This window comes from Pholis gunnellus (genome assembly GCF_910591455.1).
Source record: "Pholis gunnellus genome assembly, chromosome: 24".
In the NCBI taxonomy this organism is placed as follows: Eukaryota; Metazoa; Chordata; class Actinopteri; order Perciformes; family Pholidae; genus Pholis; species Pholis gunnellus.
The window spans coordinates 11,203,307-11,221,158 of record NC_136551.1 but is presented as its reverse complement, the minus strand read 5'-3'; the positions used below and the strand labels follow the sequence as shown (position 1 = coordinate 11,221,158).

Here is a 17,852-nt window from a genome sequence, read left to right as displayed (position 1 = left end):
TAAAAATGTTTGAAGTGACAAAATGTAATAAAACGATGCGTTATGAATTAATGTCTGGTTTGACGCTATAAACAGATCTTCCTTCTTTTAAACTGTGTCTGCACATGAGGGAAATGAGGCGTGAGGCTGCTTTTGGTAATCTGAGATAAATGCTGAGGTGAGCACTCTCGGTCCAGATTGAGACGTGACAACTCTCCATGTGGCCCATGGGAACCTGAGCGACCGTTGTCTCTCACCCACATGTAAAGCAGTACCTGGAAAACAACAGATCTGTACCTGTGATGCTCTCGTCCTGCTCCTTTTTGTGGGGCGAGCAGCTGAGCACAAGGCCGCTTCTGCGTCTTGTTTGAATTTGGATGAAAAGTAGACGTTCAGCTCGGGATGGGCGCGTCTTCTGCGTGAATACGGGACTGCAGTGAGAAGACTAAACAGAAAAAGGATAAGAAAAGCATCAACATTGGACTGCGGATGAGTGATCAAGGATTAGAAACAGAGGCGTCCTTGGATATGAAATCTAGATAGGAGATCAACTCGCGTCGAGAACCGAGATGCAGATCCGCGTGGTCCAGATTTGGGGTTTCCTGATGACCGTCTTGGGCTGGATCTTTGTGGCCTGCACCATGGCCATGGAGGGCTGGAAGATCAGCTCCATTGGGGGCATGGGGGGCTCCTCCATCATCAAGGTGGCCTGGTACTGGTCCAGCCTGTGGAGATCCTGCTTCACAGACTCAACTGCCGTCAGCAACTGCTACGACTACCCCGTTTTCTGGTCCGTGGAGGGTAGGTGACGCGTTTTCCACCCTGTCAAAAAGAAACTCGCATCTAGACCCTCATTTGTCTCACTGTGCGACTCTAGGCCACATCCAGATAGTGCGAGGCCTGCTGATGGCAGCTCTCTCCCTGGGCATGCTGGGGTTTGTGCTCAGTCTGCTGGGCATGGAGTGCACCTTCATCGGGGGGAAAGACCGCTCAAAGTACAAGAAGATCTACGCCGGCGCATGGTGCCACATAATCAGCGGTAATGTCTCGTTTTAATTACACATTCTGCTTTGCCATTACCCTCAGCTTCAGCTATGTGTTTAGTGCTTAGTGGCAAAGGTTAGCATCTTAAAGGGATAGACAGGAGTAACAGCACCCCCCCCCCCCCCATCTGCAGAAACATTGGACACTGACAACTATAACAACGTCATGTGCAATGTTACTTTTTTCAACATTGTGCACAATTACATTTCAATATCATGTGCAATACAGTTTTTTTAATTGCTTTTCAATATCATTAACAATATTACTCTCAATATCATGCACAATATTATTATTTTTTTTATTTTAGTTTCTAGTAGGCACTGTTGGTAGTATTATTTTGTATACACTTTATATCTTTACTCTTGTTTTTTTATTCTTTTGTTGTTGTAATTTGCTTTTTCTATGGAATTTTCTTTACTATATTTATCTTACTCTTATTGCCATTTTATTTTGCGCTGGTGTCAGTATTACTTCTTTTACACTTTTTGTATTACTCTATTGTCATATATGTACTAATTTTTACTCTATTGTTTTCTTGATATTCATCTGTTCTAATCTTGAATCAGTCTCTGGCACAAGTATCTATGCTTTCTTCAATATAGATATATCTATCTGTATATATAGATATATACTGTATATAGTGTTTTAAAGTCACACAATAATCCTCTAACAAACAAACTGATAGAGGCAGTGGTAGACATGACTCAACATGATTTCTCTTCAGGGATCCTGTCCACATGTGGCTATGCTGTTTATGCGCAGTATGTCTCGGTGGAATACTTCAACCCTGACTTTAACGGACTGAGGTAAGTTAGCAGGCTTCAACGTAACCCTTTGAGTCCCTCTTGAGTAAACATAAACCAGTAAATCTCACAGCGTCTCTCCGCCTCAACACCAACAGGTACGACCTCGGCACCCCGATGTTCCTCGGCTGGGTCGGCTCCGCCTTTCACACCACCGGCGGGTTCTTCTACGTGTGGTCAGTGTGCGCGCCGCTCTGCGGAGGAGAGACGACGTGAGTGCAGGACACATGTTGGGACACGTAACAAGGGGAAGTGAATAAACGACTCCTCTCTCTTTCTCTCCGTTTCCTTCATAAGCACCAGAGTGACTCATTACTCGGAATGCGGGAGGCTGTGTTCGTTTGGGTTGTGTTGGGAGTGTTTAACAGCTTTTCCTGGTTAAATGAGTGAAGAGAAATCTGCATGGGTTTTAAACATTGTGGTTAGCAGAGGCTAACTTGGCATCCAAACAAAACCTTAAAGGAACTTTGTCTTTTCTTTCTCTCTCCAGGGTGATCAACGTCCAGGCACTGCCAGACCCCGAGCAAAACAAGTCCACCACGGCTCCGTCCGCAGTGTCTGAGATCTCCTCCAAGACCAAACTGTCCTCCGTGTCCGAGCTGTCGTCCAAGTCCGAGCGCTCGGACCTGTCCGGCATCTCGTCCAGATCGGGACGCACGTCCAAATCTGGACGCTCGGCCAGGTCGGTACAGACGGCGAGGTCGGGGCGCTCGTCCGAGACCGGGAGAACCACCAGGTCTGCTGGGTCAGTGGGGTCCACCGTCTCGTCGAAGTCCAACGTCTCGTCTTTGTCCGGGTCGAGGAGCAGCGGCAGCGGCAGCAGCCGGACAGTGTCGTCGCTGTCGGGCAGCTCACGGAGTGAGAGTACGGCGTTCAAGAAAAACTCTTATATTTGATATTATCATCATTATGTGACGGACAAATATAAGAGAAGATGTGTTTTCTGTTAAATATATTTGTTTCACTGAACTGTCTTTTGCGCTGCCTGTCGTTCACGTTTATCATATTTACAACTACAACCAACTGAGCCACATCCATTTGTAACGGAGCTGGCAGCCTTTGTGGAGCGTTTAAAACAACAAATAAACTCAGTAAACAGGGTCTGCTTTGCTTTTATTCAAACCTTCACACCGCTGGAGGAGGACCGGATCTACAGCTTCAAACTGGCTTTGACTTTCTTGAGTTTTTGTCGGACTACTTCCTTTACGAGGTCGGAGGCAGTCAAGACCTTCACATCCGGCATGATTGGCTCTACTTGTTATCTGCAATTTTACATTTTATAGAAGGAATAATCGATAATAATTATGGAAACAATCGGTCCAAAGAAAAAGATTTCCTTCCATTGCATTACTGTATAAATCTAAGGATTTAATTGTTGCTGGGACATGCGTTTCTGACATTATTTAAATAAAACTGAGAAGATTCATTCAGATTTCAACTTCTTTTTTTTTGTTGTTTACACACAGTTTAGCAACTATATTGTCTTGTTAAGTGAAATAACTGTCATTTTAAGTTTTATTTGGAAAAGTCAAAAATAACTAGTCGTGCACAGAAGCCCACTTTTGGGATTGGGCTTATACGGGTTCAGAGAATAGTTAAGCACAATATGGGAAATACACTTATCTTTTATCCTAACCAAAATACATTTCAATGTGCATTTGAAGGGGCAGTGCACAGATCTCACACAGGAAGTTTACACAGGAGTACCACTGAGGCTGTGCAAACTGGAAAGCTTCCCCAGGACCACAGAAGATATTCTAGAACAATGTTTGAAATCTACTATCGCGTTATACTTTTTTTGTTTTTTTACAGAAAGCCCAGGTTACAAACTGGAGGTATGGAGTTTAAAGCCGAGGAGCGTCTAATGAAAGATGTTATTGAGTTGCATTATGGGAAACGTAGGATTCAGTGTTTCAGTCAGAATATCTCAGCCTCTACTGATTACATTTTGAACACTTTAAAAAAAAAATCTGTTCATTATGAGACCCCCAACTTTACGGAAGTTCATTACTAAATCACTGCACTGCCCCATTACCGTGCTGAATATCTGTCAGAAATACTCACAAAGTATCCGTGTTGTTGTGGTAATAATACGCTTTATATGCATATTGATGTCATGGGCCAAAAAGATCTAACAGGGCAAAAATGATGGGAGGGTTGTGGTTAGAATAAGGCAGCGCAAAAAAAGACTTTGGACAGTCAAAAGTGAGCACCGTGACAAATAATCACCCACACGCGCATTGGTAGAGACCAGAGGAGTAGTGACGGGACGTCCATAACAGTGTCTGCTTTCCATCTCGTTCTGCTTTCCATCTCGTTCGTCATCAAATAAAACATCAAATATAAAATATTTCCCTTTTTATTTTAGCATATTTATACTATGTGGTAAGTTCTGTGTTTTGTCATCTTCACATCTGCAGATCCAGTTTGTGGTATGCGATTAGCCCTTCAATTGTTTTTGATGTCACAAAAGAAGAAAAAGGTATTTGAATAAAGTCAAATAACAGTTGACGCAACAGTGAGGATGTAAAACGAGACGCAAGGGTTAACTAGAGTGGTAGCACGAGCCAGAAAGACGTAATCCTTCACCTGAGTGCTGGGAACATGAAGGATGCTTACGAGGCAAAACCGTCTACAAAAGATAAGATGACAAAACTGCTGGTCTGACGACGACACAGAGGAAGAGCTCAGTCCGGGTTCCCACGGTGAGAAGTTGTTCCAACTTGGACGTTACTCTCTACATTCGATAAGTTTTACTATCTGGAGGACTCACCATGAACTACCGGACGGTGGTGATGTACATGGAGATCGGCTGCTTGGTGTCCTGCCTGTGCGGCTGGATCCTGGTGTGCTCCACCCTCCCCACGGAGTACTGGACCTTCTCCGAGGTGGGCAGCATCGTGCTGACCACCTCCAACTACTACTCCAACCTGTGGAGGGACTGCATCTCGGACACCACGGGGGTGTCCGACTGCAAGGACTACCCTTCCATGCTGGCGCTGCCTGGTAGGACGCTGGGAAAACGTCAAAATATCAACATGCTTTACATTTCGTTTACCTGTATGATAATGATTGGGGTGGGGGGCTTCATTGTTAGATAAAATATTCAAGAAGCAGCGTTGATGTTTTCTTTGGACCCTCCACTTGACTTCGGAAATAAAATGTATTCGTTTCACCGGCTTTCTTTCTTTCAGCGTACCTACACGCCTGCAGAGCGCTCGCCGTCTCTTCCGTCATCACCGGTTTCTTCGCAGGCGTCCTCACACTCGTCGGGATGAAATGCACCAAAATAGGCGGCTCGGAGATCGCCAACGCGAGGGTGACCTTCGCGGGCGGCATAACCTACCTGGTTTCAGGTAAAGACATATTCATTCTGTGTGTTAAACGTGTGTGTAGGTTATGCACTCTGGAGGTTTTAAGTGAGGCATGTCTTCGGTTAGGGTTCTGCGGTATGATCACCTACTCATGGTGGGCCAACAGAGTTGTGTCAGAGTTCTTGGACGTAAATTTCAGGGCACAGAAGTGAGTACTTTTAAAGCAGTATGATTATCATAACAAGTGATATCTACAAATGGGGATGATCTTGATGTACCTTAATACTTGCTGCTCAGATTTGAACTTGGAGCTGCTGTTTTCATTGGCTGGGGAGGCTCCGTCCTTCTCCTCACTGGAGGGACAGTGCTGACTTACTTCTCTGGAAAAGAAGGTCTCCCAAAAACGTAAATATGAACTCTGTTATATTCCACTTCAACAGATGTATTGCCTCCATATCTATGACCATACATCTCCCGTTTCAATTATGTCAACAGTTCTCCAGCAAGGCCACGGAGGCCGGCCACTTACGCCACCGCCCGGACCAGACGCACCTACATGCTGCCCGGCTCGTCGTCCAGAGTGACTCTGGGGCCGCCGCTGTTTTATGAAGGCAGGAAGAGCCGAGCGAGCCGAGCAGCAACGAAGACCAGACTGACCTTTAACAGGGACAGCTTCGTCTGAGCTGAGAAAGTGAATTAAAAGACTTAAGAAGGAACGGTTCGACATTTTGGGAAAAAAACATTGATTTGCTTTCTTGCTCAGAACTTGATGAGATGATCCGTACCACTGTCGCGTCTGTGCGTTCAATATGAAGCAAGAGCCAGCATTCCGTTAGCTTAGCTTAGCATAAAACCGGAAGTAGGGGGAAACTTCTAGCCTGGCTCCATCAGAGGGTAACAAAATTGGAATACTTGCACCTCTAAAGCTCACTGATCAACACGTTATAATGAGTTAGTTTAGGGTGAGACGGACCGAGGCTAGCCGTTTACCCCTATGCCTAATCTTTAAACTAAACTAAACTATGCTAAGCTAAGCAGCAGCTGGCTCCATCTTTATATCTCACACATAGTCATGAGTGGTATCTATCTTCTCGTCTAACTCTCGGCAAGAAAACACAAATGCATATTTCCCAAAATCACAAACTATTCCTATAATCATGTAATGCACGGCTGGAAATATTGAATTTGGTCAATAAGTTGTTTTTTAAAAAACATTTTGTATCCACAGCCTCTTTTTGCCTATCATCATGGAGCATCCACTGTCTGTTGACACTTTGATTCCTTCCCGTCTGCTTTGCTCTTTTGAAACAGGCTGAAAGGCTCAGTATAAAAGGAGAAACATGAAACACAATGTACTCTCTTCCAGCTCGATGGCATCAGAGCATGTGATACCACTTAGTATTTGTTTACAAATCTGTTCAAAACGAAGAGTTCGCCATACTTTATTCACCTCGCCTGACCTTTCTGGCTGACACAACCCTGACGAATGCCAGTTTCTTTTTGTACATCTTTTTGAAAAATTCCTCCTTTTAAAATGTTCTGATAAAAGTTACATAAAAGATTGTTTTTAACTCTTTCAAACTGTAGATCTAGTGATGGACAAAATGAATTTAGCCTCCCCATTAGGTTTCTTTTCTTTAGTACTCTGTCAATTGTCTTTGTGACTTCATATACAGAATCCATCATTTGCACCTGAACTTCCTTTGAGTCGCCAGAAGATGGCACTCAAACAACTGGTCATGTTTTGTATAGTTCGCATCTACTTTGATCTGTAAGTCACATCACTGAGCACCGGACAACCTCAGACTCCATCCGGATGAAGGAAGGCAAGGTGTACTGGAGAGGAATTATGCAAAACGTTTTAGGACTTTTGATCTCTGTTCAATGACAGTCAAGGAGGCCAACTGGTGTCAGAACAGGACGCCGTCACAGCTGTTACTCCCCATGAAAACCCAGCAGCTCATATTACAAATGAGTCTCGTGGTCGGGTCAGCCAGTCAGAATGGAGCGCGGACATGTGGCTCAGCGCACTGCTTCTAAAAACGCTATGGATGGGTTAAATGCTAAGGTCAAAGTACGCACCCGTATGTACAGTATGTGATGATTGTCTGCTGTGAAAGTAGCCAAACCACACTACATCTATTTAAATGAAAATCAACGAGATTAGCACCTCAATGTATTAACATAAAATGTACTTAAAGGCTCAAAAGTAAAATGACTCATTATGCAGATTACCATCATAAACATTTAGATGATTATCATTTCTGTATCAACATGCAAGCTGTACTTTTAATGGTGTAGTTGGTCGAGGTCATTTGAACTACTTCCTGTTCCATTTTAGTTTTTCAGAAATTGAAGGACAGGGCCAAAATATGAAAGATGACTGAATGACTGTCATTGTTAGAACATCTGCACCCTGTTTATTCACGAGTCGTTTTGTGATTTTAGACTTCTCTACAGAAATGTAACTTGAAATGCTCACATATGGGCGTCTGTAGTTGTTTCAGACATTAGCTCATGTATTGAAATCAATAAACAAATATGTTAAAATATGTTTCCAGTTATCCTGACTTTTGTACGGGCTCTCAAACTGACCTTTATTCTTTGGAAAATCCGTTTATTTATGATTATGTGACACATGTGTATTAAATCACTTTTCGGTTACCGTGCTTAGTGGAAGAAAGAGAACTTTGATGACACGTGTTCTTCAAGCCGATTCCACATAGAAATAGATTTTATTGCTCGTATAAATATTTTCTATACAAAAATCACATCTCATCGCTCAATTTCACATGTGAAGGCAATATACAATTTGGTGTAAAAAAATGGACACATACTACATCCAGCATCTCGTTTGGAGTGTGGGTTATATTTCAATGAATATATACCAAATGAAAAAACAAACATTTTAAAGTTGAACGCTAAAAAAGGTCGAAGTCAAGCAAAGCATTGGCACCGGGCATGAGGGGAGACTCGGTATTTAACTATCATATTTATTGTCTGGTCTTTCTTTTCTACACAGACGTCTACGTATTGCTCTCTCTGTATTATAGCAGACCATTAGGACTGTCGGTGTCACATGGGCGGACTGAGGTCTTTGTGTCTGTGCTACGTCACCTTAGTGTTATCTATTGCTTATGTCCTCGGAGTCGCTGATGTCGCTGAGGGAGCACAGGCTGCTCTTCAGGGTGCTTCCTGTTCCAGCTTCAGTCAGACCTGCCGGGCGAAAGACAGCTGCGTTTACTGCACCGCTTCACAAACAGGAAGAGTCGAAAATAATCATCATCATCTTCGCACCTTATTAGGAATCATCGTCCGAATCTGTATTCGAACGCATCGTGCTTTTTAAAGAATAGAAAGCCCGTGAAACAAGAAATAGTGAATTAATTATGAGTTATTCTCAGACGGATAGCGCTGTCCCATATATAACATATATTATATTCATTCATTGGTTTCTGGGCCAACTACACATGAGCTCATTTCCTTTTATGGGCTATCGCTGTAAAGGATTTGATGGGATTGTTGCACATTTTGCAGGCGGTTTTGTTTCAATAAATAAGGTAAATGCTTCAAGTCTCGTTAGACAATAATAGAGTAAAGTACAATACAGTTTGACGGCTTGTGTCGTCGTCGCCTCAAATGCTCCGACTTAGAGATACGATGTTTGTTTGTTTTTGTTTTTTCTCCAACTGTCGGAGCAAAAAGTGTGAAAACCCGTTTTCTAGCAGCTGTATATCTGACTGAGATCTTTCTGACCGACGCTTGTAAAGAGAAGGAGGTTCTTCTTCTCTTTTCCTCGGTTTGTGTGAAAGTGTAAGCATCCATTACATGCGAGAGATAAGATACAGTTGGCCTGTACCTTTTGGTGTTATTTCTGGGACTGACCTGATTTGGCACCTTTTCCTGTGGAGGTTCCCCACACGCTGGTGCTGGGTGAGTCCAGGCTCTTCCTCGCCGGTCCAGAGCCCTGAGCCGGTTTAGCCGTTTCCCGTCTGTCCTCTAAGGAGGACCCCGCCCACTCACTGCTCTCCTCTAGATCGGTGTACTGTCAGCACACACACACACACACACACACACACACACACACACACACACACACACACACACACACACACACATCGTATGAGCTAGCGACGTTGTAGGCCGAAGCACTGAGGAGCGATCATGGAGCGAATCTCACCGTGAGCTCCTGAACCTCGTCCTTCCTCTCTGGTAAGATGCTGACGCCCCCTGCTGGTTTCTTTATCGCTCTCTCTGCAAACTGCTTCTCCATTTTTCGAGCCAGGTCATTGATTTTGTTCTCTATAAGAATTAAAATAAACAATACAATAAATGTGTTTGTTTATTAGTACAGTTTCAGATTTGTACAGAGCATGTTTACGTAGTATGGAGTACTAAAACTATCCTCAAGAAGGCATGTAATAAAATGTAAGACCTGTCATGATTCAAAAGACTTCCTTTATTTATTAGGATGTATAGATAACTTGCCTTTGCCAAAGCTCCTCTTGTCCACGTTGCCGTTCTGGTCTTTGAAACTCTGGAGACGCTTCGGGTCGATCTCCTGCAGCTCGCTGACCCCCGACCACTCGTCCTCGTCGCTCTCCAGCTTTGCGACGGCCGTCTTGGTCGCCCCGCCCACTGAGCCCCGGGCCTGCTGGGGGTTGGAGGCGAAGGACTGCCTGGCTTGAGCCGGCCTGGACTGGACTGGACTGGCTTTGCTCGCTGTGATTTGGACCTGGTTCAGTCTGGGCTGCGGGGATTTGCCCCTCTGGTGTTTTTTGGGACGCTCCTCCTCGACATCCGTGTCCTCTTCTTCAGATTCCTCATCTGAACTGAAAGGGGGGGTCCTCGAGAATCACAGAGACAGTGTAAACTAAACGTTCATGTTTTTATCCGTTACTTTGACACTAAAAAAGGAACAAGAACAGAATTATACGATCAAACTGAATTATTAACCTGATAAAAATAGCATGTCGGCTTAACTACAACATGTTGTATAACAGGCATGTTGGTTTACATGTTAGCAGCACTACAGCATGTTTAACTACAAAGCTCGTCTCAAAATAGGGGGATTGTTGTGGTTTCATTTACATCTTTAGTAGATGTACTGTATACCCGCTCAATTCTGTTGGAATGTAATCATGCAGGACATGTTAATGCCAAGGAGACATTTGTGGAGAACTACAAGAAACCACTTCATTTACCTGGATGTGAAGGTCCTCGGAGCGGTCTTGGGCGTAGAGGTCTTGGGCTGGGCCGTGGTCCTGATCCTCGGTGCCGGCTGGGGGGTCTTGGGCAGCTTGACTGCAGGTCCGGACACCACCTGGGTCGCCCTGGAGGGCAGGCTGCTGGATCGGGGGCGGATCTGCAGCACTGCGCGGGGACAAAAACAGATGAAAGTTACACGGGTCACGACAAGCTAGCAGACTTTCTCGACAGGTCAAAGAAGTACGGCGCGGTTATTATCGGTGCGTGTGTGGGCAGAGGAAGAACTTAGGGGGGTGATCTCATGCGCTAAGAGGCTTTTCGATGACTCGCCTTGAACCGATTGTCCGGACCTGGTCTGTGACTCAGGAGCAGGCTCGCTGCCTCTTCTCTGACCGCCCAGCTTCTGCTCCACGGTGCTGGCAATCTCCTCCCGTTGGCGCCAGTAGTCGGGCATCCCCTTTGCGACGTTCTCCCGCTTCGAGTGCACCTTGGCCAGGATGGAGCTGAGCTCTTTGTCCTTCAGACCGCTCTGGTCCTGACAAGAGGTCGATACAAAGCAGGTTGAGTGAAAGAACATTTAGGAGTATTTCTTGACTTTTTCAGCTGTGAACTTACAGACTTGACTCCCAGGTTCTCCAGCTTCTCAATGACAGCCTGCTCCAGATCCGGACGCATCTCCTTCTTGATGTTGGGGTTCCTTTTCAGAGTGCTGGCGGTCACCCTCGGTTTCTTCTCCGGTGCAGGCTCGGGCCTCTTCTCCACTGGCCTCCTCTCAGAGAAGCTGCTGGAGTCTGTGAAAGACATCACACTTTATCAGCCATTTAAGGATAAAAAAAACAAAAACAAATCGGGCTCCAATTACAGGCAGAGGGGCAAAAATGAAGCACGAATAAACATGCATTTGCCAACTTTAAGAGCAAGCTCCATGCCAAAGTCGGGCAGATGGATGTGACTGCAGCGGGGCAGGCAGAAGAGGAGAATGTCTACGAGCCGATTTGCCGCGAACATGGCAACGAGATGACGGACGGATGTAATGATCAGCAATGCTGCCATGGCAGGCGTCAACTACTGGCACAGACATTGAGCTTTACTTTTACGAAAAGTGTGGACTGAAATCACCTCAGTCCACACTTAAAAAAGGGAAAGTTTGGATAATTTGAAGTGGTGTTTGTATGAGCTACGTCTCCATAGACAGCAGTACCAGCACAGGACCAAAGCAATGTACTGCTGTGGAGCTATTTTAAACTAATTTTATACACAGCAGTACATTACTTTGCTGTCTATCTATCTACTGTAGGTAAGACACTGACTATGTAGAAGTACCTCAGACAATCACACTTCAAAACACCCGGACCATCCCTTTAAAAAGGGAAAAAGGCTGCCCACAACAGACTGATGCATCCATGCAGACCGCATGCAGTCGACTCGGCTGCGTTTGTTGTATCGCCTGTTTTACCTTTCTCCTCTTCTGACAGCTCCTGTATAGGATCCAGCTTAGGAGCAGAGGCTGGCTCCTCTAACAGGACAGCACACGAGGTCAAAGGTCATTCAAAGTCAGTGAGTGAGATAAAATATGTGTTGTAAATAAAGATGGGGGGGGGGGGGGGGGGTTTTACTAATGTGGTGACAACATGTAAATCCGTCATGCATGAAAGCACATGCTCGGCCTCTCTGGGAGTGAGTGTTTTTTGTCATATTATTATTTTCTCACGCTTCTGCTAACTCACCGAGCACGACTCTCTTTGGTTTAGGCTCCGGAGCGGGCGCACTGACAATGACTGGAAAACAGAGCACACGGTGGATGCATTGAGACCGTGCATGCAGTTTCCTTCAGCGAAATACGTTTGCTGACGAAATAAAAAGTGAAAAGGAATCCATACCTGGTACTTCCACTATTTTGGTGGGTGGATTCGAGGAGATATTCCTTATCTGGAAGTTGGAAAACAAGCACTTTTATTATATTTGGTCATTTCCTTTGTCAGGGAATCAATTTAAAATATGTCAGGGAGGGAGGAATGGAACCAACTCATTGTTTTTGTTCAATGCATCGGTGTGGAAAACTGCCCATGTTGTATTGCAACATGGAAAAGGCAGATATTTGGCTGACTTCTTTAAAAACAGCAGGATTCTGGGACCTGTAGTATTAAACCGCGCATTGGGAAATTGTGGCGCTTTTCCAGGAAAAGTGCCAGCTTCCTGTCAAATATACAGTATCATCCCGTCTCACTACGACACAATTGGGAGCCCGTGTATCAAATACAGGATATCCTGAATGAGAGCTGACCCTCCGCCTCGCTTCCTCTCCCGACATAATCGCGCCGGCTGTGTGAGTGTGCGTCGGTGTTGACCTGCTCCCTCTGAGCCTTGATGGTCCGCTCCCTCTCCTGCAGCCTGCTGCCCATCTCCTGCTGCAGCCGCTGGCTGCTCTCCTGGTGCTCGGACACGGACGACTGCATTCTGCTCAGCTCGTTCAGCAGCTGGAAGGCGACGGGGAGAAGATGCATGTTACAGCTTCTCAACAAATCTCCAACTGAAGCTGGTTAAATGTTTTGCACTTAAAAGACACTTTAACCTCTGAACCCTAAGCCCGTTTCAATCCCACCGGTGAGTTTCGGGGTTCAGAGGGCTGCCGGCATAATAAATAATCAGGACAAATGATAAAAACATACCTGGTTCTTCTCAGACTCGTGTTGGGCCTTTATCTCCTGCAGCCTGGATCCCCACTTTTTATCCTAGAAGAGAACATTTTGGTGCTCAAAGCGACTTCATTCGCTTGTAGATTTCAAAACAATCCGTCCCCGCTGCACTGACCTGTTTCTTCAGTTGGTGTTCCAGCTTCTGTATGGCTTGTGTCTGCATCTCTCTGTAGTTGTCCAGATCTCTCTCTGGCTGCGAGTGAACGGGGCTGGCTGGTTTTTCATGCTTATCCGTCTGATTCTGATTCACTTCCTGAGTGAGAGTAGATGTAAGACAATAAAACCGGTATAAATGAAATATATCCTGAAAACCAAACAAACACCATTCAAATCCTTTTCGTACATTGAGAGCCTGAATATTTCGGGTGTAGAGAAACTCCATCTCCCTGCGCATGCCGTCCCTGCTGTCCTCGATCTTTCTGTCCATGCGCGCCATCTCCTCAGCCTTGAAGCGCTCCAGTTCTCTCAGCAGGTCTTTTTGCAGGGACTGCTGCTCCTTTTCCTGCAATCACAGCAAAACAAAATCAAGAGCTCAGTCACCAGGAAACCACAAAGGACCGGCATTAAGGTAGAGACTTTAAAGGGACAGTCCCCCCCCAAAATAAAAACAAACAAAGAAACAGATTTTTTGGGTGCGAGATGCCGAGTGTTGTGTTTCATTTTATAATATTTTCGGGGTGAACTGTCCCTTTAAATATACTTTTAATGTTTTTTTGCTGATCGATTCATTGACTGATCACTTCAGATCCGTCACAGCGGTCTGGTTTTTCCCTACCTGAGCTGTTTTGGCTTGCAGGTCCAGCTGCTGCTGAACAATCTGCTCCTTCAGGCCGCCGATCTCCGATTTCATGCTTTCGATCTGAGATTTCTTCTCGCTGTCCGAGCGATACTCTGTAAGGACGCAAAAGAAAGACAAAAATATATCGTTTCTGTAACGATACAACGGGTGGGAATGTTTCACATGTCACCGGATCAGCAAACCTATGTGGCTCTGCTCCACTCACCGATGTCATACTCGTCAGGGTGCCGGCGCTGCATGTGATTCTGGAGGAACGAGGAATTGAGGAAGGATTTATCACAATGTGGACACTAAAAGAAAAGGAATCAGGCGTTATTACATCAACTTGTGCATTTTTTTGAATAACCAGTCACTAAATCTCTTATAACCACGGAGTGTCTATTAATTAGGGAGCAGTGAACGAGGCGAAGTCAGCATAAAGACGCTGATTCGGCTCCAATGAGGAGCACGCGCTGACTTCAGGCATGAGTTTCCTCACTGACGGAGAGTGTGAGTGATGCTCTCCCTGTGGCAGGCATCCTCACACTCCAGCTCACCAACACACACACACACACTCCAGCTCACCAACACACACACACACTCCAGCTCACCAACACACACACACACACACACACACACACACACACACACACACGCTGCTGCTGCTATCATTGTCACACCATATGGAAGCCACTGTGTGTGTGTGTGTGTGTGTGGTCATGTGGACCGATGTCAAGCAGCAAAGGTCCTCACAGGACACGAGCACACAGCCTCTCTATCAATTATTGAGCCACCTCTTGTTAGCCGAGCTGCTAGCGCACACCTAGCAACCACATGCTGTCCAGACACACTGGATCGGTCGCCTTGGCAGCCGTACACTTTGAGTGCAGAGGGAGGTTTTTTGATTTGTGCTATAAATAACTACGCCACCTAACCCTGATAACCTTTACCGACAAATGGATCCGACAGATCCATGTACAGAAACACCACTAAATGCTCTACAGGGACGTGCGTGTGTGTGTGTGTGTGTGTGTGTGTGTGTGTGTGTGAGAGAGAGAGGGTGTGTGTGTGGGGGGAGGTGGGAGTCAGCCGGTTGTCTTGATTGCTGCTCGCCACCCTTTTGTAAGTGGATTAAAAAAACCTAATTGCCACCACATGACACCATCTGTTCAGCAGCTCTAAATCCTATTCTTCCAGCCTGAAAACAAAGCTTATTATAACCACACCAAAACAAGGCGCCATGGCAGCCTTTACGGCACACAACCATTTTAGAACCAATATGTTGTCTTTTTCCCTCCAAACCCGGATCGGAAAAGCACAAAGCCGGAGCTGTGAATAGACCTTGGGAACAATGACGGAGTGGGGGCCCTTAGGAGGAGGGGTGGGGGTGATGGAGCTAGCTGTCCGCTTGCCAAACATATGGGAAATGCAAATGGTAACCGACCCCCCCCCCCCTCCCTGGAGAGTGAGCGGTTAGCGTGTCAGCGGTACCTTCTGGCCGCTGGTGATTCGTGGCGCGAGCATGGACTGCTGGGTGCGGATGAATTTCTTCCTCTGCTTGAGCTCGGCGGTCAGCGTCTTAACCGTCTCCTCCTGCTTCTTCTGCTGAGCCAGCAGCTGCTCGCGCTCCCTGCCGGCGGCGGCCACCCGCTCCTCCACCGCGTGCAGGTTGTGGGCGAGGAACTCCTGACAGTGGAGGAGCCACTCCACCGTGAGCTGGGCCAGCCGCAGGAGCTTGACCAGAGCCGGGTCCACGGGGCTCTGGCACCGCTGGCACCGCTCGCCGTCCAGGCTGCAGAAGGTCACGCTGCCGATGTGCTCCTGGAGGGCGTCCAGGTCCAGCTGGCTCACCACCAGGTCTACGTCCACGGCGTTGATCCGCCGCCAGTCCACGCTCTCCCGCCGCGGGCGGAACTTGAAGGGGAGGACGACGGGGGCGCCGCTGGACGGAGTCATGCCGGGCGCTGGGTGTCCGTTCACAGACGGCTGGCTGAGTGGGGAGTTCAGGAGGGACGGGATCCCTGCTGATGAGTGGGTCCCCTGGGTGTCACCGGTGTACGGGTAGTATGCTCCTTTGTGAAACGGCTGAAAACAAAGAGATCATCATGCAAATCTTAACATTTCACGTTAGCATCACACGCCCTATATGCTCCACAGTCACAGGAAGAGGGTGAACGAAAGAAAGAAAGAAGAATAGACAGCCAGCAGCATCTGCCTTGGCGAGGTAGAACAACAGAGCACAGATTCCACCACTGCCGGCTCTATCTACCTCTCTGTCGCTGTGCCGATGCCGCCGAACCTCTCCTTACCATCTTCCGACTAATTCTCCGGGCAGAAAGAAACCGAAGATCGCTCCTCTCCGGTTCCGTTGGTTCCGCCCCCTCGCGGGCAGCTCAACGCGACAACGCCGGGGCTGGGCGTCCGACACGTTACCATGGAGACAGAGACGAGCGTCCCTGGGGGTGGGGGGGGGGGGCATGTTATCACAACACTGGCTGCAAATGAGCAATTATTTCCCCTACAGTGTGTCTTAAGGCTCTCGTTTACCTGCAGATGAGCGAAAAATGGCGAGAACCCCGCTAATCTCTTCGCGTCACGTTTTCCGAAACAAACATTTCATGTTTCACCTCAACCGAAACAATGGCACGCACGCTTGAACTTGACTGGGCAACACTCAACATGTCTCCCTAAGGTCGCTACTTTTCACCAAATTTGGCCAAGTAGCGTTTGCTAGGTCGAGACGGCTCGCGCATTTGAACCCTCTACCTACACGGCTAACGGACATTTTTTTTGTCAACGTGCAGGGCAAAACTTTAAGCACCCGAATTAAAACTAACGTTACAATACATCACTAACAATTGACAATATTATAAATGCTGAGTTATACATTGCAGGACATCGTTAATTCGACTTACCGGAGGGTTTGTGTTGCTTATTCGCAGCCTTCGGGAAAAGTTTTCTATCGTCGGGACCCCGGGAGGTTTCAGGGTGACGTAGCCGCTGGTCTCCACATTCCTAAATCCCTGCTTGTACAAAAAAAAAGACAGCCATCAAGCTAACTGCAAGAAACACAATTAACTTCCGGTAATTACCTCCAAAGTAAAACGTTGATAACGGGACGGTCAAATAAAATAACTCATGAACATCATCAACCACATCTTTTTGTAGGGTTAACATCCGGGCGAAGGACTGCAGATGAAAGTCTGGCACATTTACATACAGATGTGCAATGTCCCGAAACAGTACAATTTAGATTCAACATGTAAATACAAGGGCTCTTAAAAAATTATGTTAAAGTTTAATTTAGCCATGGAACCATTATATTCACATTTTCCATTAGACTACAAAACGGATTGTTTTCCATGTCTGTAGCGGCGTTCCGTCGGTGTTGCTCATTATTAAGCCGCAAATGAGCTGCAGACACAGTGACTTCATTTGCTTACGCGAATGACAGGAGATCATTTAACTCTTTTCGTTTTGTCTTTATTTTACGCTGTTTAACCTTTAACCTGTTCTGATTTTGCATTAAATGAAATCTTGTATCTAAAGAATAATAATGAGTAGTATTTATTGAATATAATGTGACTTTGTCTCTCCTCCTGTATTTTACATATGTCCCCTAATACTTTCTAAATTATAATGTCATACAGTAGGCTATGTTTCGACACGTATACCATGATCTAGTTCTATCCCCTTTTAAATCTACTATTTAATCAACTGTTTTTATGTTCCGTTAGGGTACAGTTTTGTCTTATTTTATGGGTAAATTAGGGCGCAAATATACCATGCTGACAAATAAGAAAACTAAAATCCAATCTAACGCATGGAGCTAACGGGGACCCGCACGTTGTCCTCATTTCCGGTGTTGTTGACGCGACTTGACGCAGCTCGCAGGGAGAAGGGGGGAGGGGAGAGGCAGACTTTGAAAACGGAGAAACGGGGAGTCTGAAGCCTGAAAGCAGGGACGAGGGGGTGTAAACGGTGTAACACAGCGTAACCGAATAAAACACGAATAAAACGTTGCAGGCAG

The 17,852-nt window shown here is 46.1% G+C and overlaps 3 protein-coding genes across 3 annotated transcripts; 2 read left to right on the top strand and 1 right to left on the bottom strand.

The window, feature by feature from the left end:
• Positions 1-548: 548 nt before the first annotated feature.
• On the top strand, positions 549-3,142 carry cldn10e (claudin 10e; the record flags this gene model as incomplete). The annotated part of the gene is made up of 5 exons (XM_079185376.1): positions 549-780; positions 857-1,018; positions 1,748-1,829; positions 1,925-2,038; positions 2,317-3,142. 5 exons carry the CDS (start codon positions 549-551, stop codon positions 2,720-2,722), a joined length of 996 nt encoding a protein of 331 aa, XP_079041502.1. The 3' UTR covers positions 2,723-3,142.
• A 1,458-nt stretch (positions 3,143-4,600) lies between these two features.
• LOC306715629 (claudin-10-like) lies at positions 4,601-5,822 on the top strand (the record flags this gene model as incomplete). Its single annotated transcript, XM_079186059.1, has 5 exons — positions 4,601-4,832; positions 5,021-5,182; positions 5,267-5,348; positions 5,438-5,545; positions 5,636-5,822. The coding sequence occupies 5 exons, from the start codon at positions 4,601-4,603 to the stop codon at positions 5,820-5,822; spliced, it is 771 nt and encodes a 256-aa protein (XP_079042185.1).
• Positions 5,823-7,856: 2,034 nt separating this feature from the next.
• dzip1 (DAZ interacting zinc finger protein 1) lies at positions 7,857-16,852 on the bottom strand. The gene is made up of 18 exons (XM_079185992.1): positions 16,738-16,852; positions 16,092-16,278; positions 15,314-15,907; positions 14,049-14,133; positions 13,820-13,935; positions 13,388-13,546; positions 13,160-13,297; positions 13,018-13,080; positions 12,697-12,825; positions 12,229-12,277; positions 12,076-12,126; positions 10,964-11,139; positions 10,679-10,883; positions 10,345-10,513; positions 9,629-9,987; positions 9,321-9,442; positions 9,026-9,185; positions 7,857-8,356 (listed from the first exon to the last, which is right to left on the bottom strand). The coding sequence occupies exons 3-18, from the start codon at positions 15,776-15,778 to the stop codon at positions 8,265-8,267; spliced, it is 2,538 nt and encodes an 845-aa protein (XP_079042118.1). The 5' UTR covers positions 15,779-15,907; positions 16,092-16,278; positions 16,738-16,852; the 3' UTR covers positions 7,857-8,264.
• Positions 16,853-17,852: the final 1,000 nt, after the last annotated feature.

Coding starts and splice junctions, on each gene's coding strand:
- dzip1 (XM_079185992.1), bottom strand. CDS start 15,778: ATGACTCCGTCCAGCGGCGCCCCCGTCGTCCTCCCCTTCAAGTTCCGC. Junction 12,278..12,696: donor TCAAGGCTCAGAGGGAGCAG/GTCAACACCGAC, acceptor TCCAACTTCCAG/ATAAGGAATATCTCCTCGAA. Junction 12,127..12,228: donor CAAAATAGTGGAAGTACCAG/GTATGGATTCCT, acceptor TCTGTTTTCCAG/TCATTGTCAGTGCGCCCGCT.